Source organism: Colletotrichum aenigma (genome assembly GCF_013390185.1).
Source record: "Colletotrichum aenigma strain Cg56 chromosome Unknown KSG_Cg56_contig05, whole genome shotgun sequence".
In the NCBI taxonomy this organism is placed as follows: Eukaryota; Fungi; Ascomycota; class Sordariomycetes; order Glomerellales; family Glomerellaceae; genus Colletotrichum; species Colletotrichum aenigma.
Window position 1 is genome coordinate 4,443,104 of NW_023500911.1, and position 3,792 is coordinate 4,446,895.

Genomic DNA, 3,792 nt, shown 5'->3' on the forward strand with positions numbered 1-3,792 from the left:
AAGTATATAGTGTGTTCGCCTCGCTATCCAGGTCTTCACTACCTGGTACCTAGATCCAGTCTCTGAATAGTAGTCGGTTACTATTATCGATCTCACACTCAGCAATCTGGACCTTTAGCTTAAGGCTAGGAGGGAAGCTTCTTTCTTGTTGTTTCACAGTATTATATGCCTGCTGGTAGACTTAGTCTTGCCCTTAGGTCTGGTCCCAGAGTTGCTATAGTTCCTTATCGTTGGTGAACATAAGCACTGATGGGGCTGCCTCTACGCGTTGTGTATGCGTTGAGGTAAGGGCTACTTCGGGAAGAAGCTGGAGAATCCAGCCTTATTTGCGCTCGTCCTCTAGAGACGTAGGTACGTCTTGTTCGCGTCTAGAGAGTGCGTCTGGCACTACTGCTTCACTTCCTGGCTGGTACTGTATCTCGAAGTTGTACTGAGATAGTTCCTCTGCCTATCGGCTTTGCCGTTCTGTAAGCTTCTGCTTCGTCATAAAGTACTTTAGGTTCTTATGGTCTGATAGGATCCTAAAGTGGCCGACACTCTGTAGCTCTGCTCTCCATTCTTATAGGCAGCTCATAATAGCTAGCATCTCCTTGTCATGTATCAGATAGTTAAACTGGGCAGCATTAAGCCGCTGCGAGTGGTATGCTACTGCATGACGTCTTCTGTGCTTATCTTCTTATGACAGTACTCCTCTAAGGGTGAAGCCTGAGCAGTCAGCCTCAACGTAGGTTGTACGCTTAGGGTTGAGTTGGTGTAGAACAGGCTTAGCTGCAAAGATCCTCTTAAGCTCCTGGAACGCTGCTTCTTATTCCTTACCCCAGCAGAAGAGGACACCCTTCTTTATAAGAGCTATTAGGGGTCCAGCGATCTCTGAGTACGCTGGGATGAAGATTCAGTAGTAGTTTGCAAATCCTAGGAAGCTTCAGACTCCCTTAACCGTCCTTAGCGCAGCCTATTCCTTAATTGCTTTCAGTTTCTCAGGGTTGCAAGAGATACCCACACCTGCAGTGATGATAAACCCTAGGTATTTGACTGTCTTAACAGAGAATGCGCACTTATAGGGGTCTAGATGTAACCCTGCGGCGGCAAGCTTACGTAGTACTAGCTTAACCTTTGCTTCGTGGTCTTGCCTTAAGCTATTTGAGTAGATCAGGATATCGTCTATATATGCTGTCGCAAAGTCGTCTAGGTACTCCTGAAGTACGCTATTAATATATCGCTGAAACGTAGCAGGGGCTCCCGTGAGCCTAAAGGGAACGACAAGCCACTCAAATAGCCTATATCTTGTTCGGAAGGCTGTCTTATACTCCTCTCCCTCTGCGATTTGGATCTTATGGAACGCTGCTACTACGTCTAGCTTAGTGAACCACTTAGCAGCGCTGACAGTCTGTAGCGTCTCTCAAATTAAAGGAAGAGGGTATCAGTCGCGCCTTATAAGTTTGTTAAGGGCGTAGTAGTCAACATAAAAATATATCCCTCCACCTGGTTTGCATATAAACAGTACTGGGGCTGATGCTTCTGAGCTACTAGCGCGGATAAAGCCTTTATCTAGTAGGTCTCTCAGGGTCTTACGGAGGATGAGAAGCTCTTCTCATGACATGCTGTAGAGCGGCCCCCATGGTAGTGCAGCCTCGTTGCCGTCGCTCTCCTGTTTGATAGGGATCGTGTGGTCGACTCCAGGGCGATGCGGAGGAAGGTTAGCAGCTTCGTCAGGTTGGAATAGCTCTTGGAACTCAGCTAGTACAGCTGGTGGAAGGAGGGCCTTTAGGTCTGCCTTCTCAGTCTTCCTCGTAAGAGCCTTCTGTATATCTGCTAAGCTGATCGCTCGAACTTCATATCCTGCAGTTCCTTTGGTTTGTTGTCATGCCCTCCTATAGAGCGTTACAAAAGGGGCTCCTGGGAGGAGGCGGGCAGCCCTGATCTGGCGCACTCGCTCTGGCTCTTCCTCGCCTTTCAGACGTAAGTCTACACCACCCCTCCTATGCCGTATACGCTGGGCAGCAGCATCATATAATATATGGTTCCTCTCTATCCAGGGTTTCCCTAAGAACAGGTTGTCGCTAAGGCTATATACGGTATACGCAAAGATCTTCTCATCATAACCGCACAGCTCGAGGTTAAAGATAACTACGCCTGTTGCTTTCGTAGCGCCTGTAATGTCGCTGAAGCTGCCTAGTACCCGCTCAGAGCGATCTACTATTAGCAGGCGGAGCTTACAGGCAAGGTTGTGGTCGATAAGGGCGGATAGGTCGCACCTAGTATCTACTAAGGCGTCTACTTAAGTGCCCTTATATATGCAGGTAATAATCACTGCTGACTTGCTGCTCATGCGATGCTTAAACTGCTTCTATTCTGTGATATCACTAGGCTTTGCCTCTAACGCCCGACTTTGCGTTAGAGTTACTCTTTTCCCAAGCTTTCTTCAGCCTCAGAACTTCCTAGCTCCTCTGTAGCACTATCATTACTGCTTCCTTCAGGCTTAGGGTCCTTCTTAACCTTTTTAACCTTCTTAGCCTTCGTAGGGCTGAGAGGCTTCCGCCTAGGGCACCATACAGCGATATGGCCGATCTGGTTACAGTTGTAACAACGGCGACTGTCCTTCTTTGGTTGTTGCAGGTCTTCAGATGAGGAGGAGCTGCTACGTCGGCGACGTGGCCTTGCCCTCTCCTTGCCCTTAGCGCAGCTAACGCCAGATATCGCCACATCTCCGTCTGCGTCTTATTGGCCAGGTTGTGGTGCTTTCAAATAAGGTGGGGTACCCTTATGCGCCTGCTGAGGTAGGCTTTCAAGCTTAATAGCGAAATCCTGAACTTTGAGAAGCCATCTGTGGTAGTCGTCCTTAGGAAGTTCAATATAGATCAGACCCCTCTTAAGATGAGTACTAAGGGCCCCTTCAAGGAAGGCTATCTTAGCTTTATCTGCCCAGTCGGCGCCACCAGCCTCAGCTAGTGTTCGCTCAAACCGGGGTAGAAAGGAGGATAGAGACTGATCGTCTCGCTAGCGAAGGGTTCGTAGCGTGGTTGCTGCCTGTAGATCTGTATTTAGGTCCTTATACGTCCGGTTAAGGTACTTTAGGAATTCGACAGAGTCCTTCTGCCCACCTGGACCTCCTGCTGCGTAGAAGGTAGCTACAACCTGCTGTGGCCCGCTATTAAGGCAGGAGTTGATGAAGTACCAGATATCAGCATTACTGCCAATATACCTTGCATCTAGCTCTATCTTATCGCGCATCTGCTGGGCCTATGCTGCGTAGTCCTTACGCCTTCCTGTGAACTTCGGGGGGTTTAGCAGGGGCTTCTTTCGCCCTTCTGTTGCTATTGTTATACCGTCGCTTATTGCCTGTATAGTTGTATCAGCAGTGGACGGTGTGGGTATGCTGCTCGTAAGCAGCGTAGGGGTCGCTCTATCTGTTGACATAAGCCCGTTCAGAGCTGTCAAGAGCTGCGTCATCTGGTCCTGAAGAGGACGTATGCTTGCGTTGACTGCTTCGTTAACCCTGCGGTTAATCTCTGCAGTCATCGCGTCGTTTGCGCTACCCTCAGGCGAATCTATTGTGTCGCACTCGTGAGGTTTCGTATAGCGTCTTCTCGTTGCGCTACCCTCTAGCGAATCAGTCGTATCGCTCTCGTGAGGTTTCGTATAGCGTCTTTTGTTGTTGAGCTGAGAATATGTAAGGGGCTGGCCCCTAGGCTTGTTCAACGTAGAGGTGCCGTCGATTAACTATTCTCAGCTGAAGAAGGAAGAAAGGACTTTACAAGAGTAGGCACCTAACAGCGGTGAAGCAGACCGGGT

General features: G+C 49.1%; 1 protein-coding gene across 1 annotated transcript; it reads right to left on the reverse strand.

Annotated features, from left to right (window-relative positions):
* Positions 1 to 1,591: 1,591 nt before the first annotated feature.
* Positions 1,592 to 3,519, reverse strand: CGCA056_v008827 (uncharacterized protein; the record flags this gene model as incomplete). The annotated part of the gene is made up of 2 exons (XM_037324074.1): positions 1,592 to 1,848; positions 3,327 to 3,519. The coding sequence occupies 2 exons, from the start codon at positions 3,517 to 3,519 to the stop codon at positions 1,592 to 1,594; spliced, it is 450 nt and encodes a 149-aa protein (XP_037178366.1).
* Positions 3,520 to 3,792: the final 273 nt, after the last annotated feature.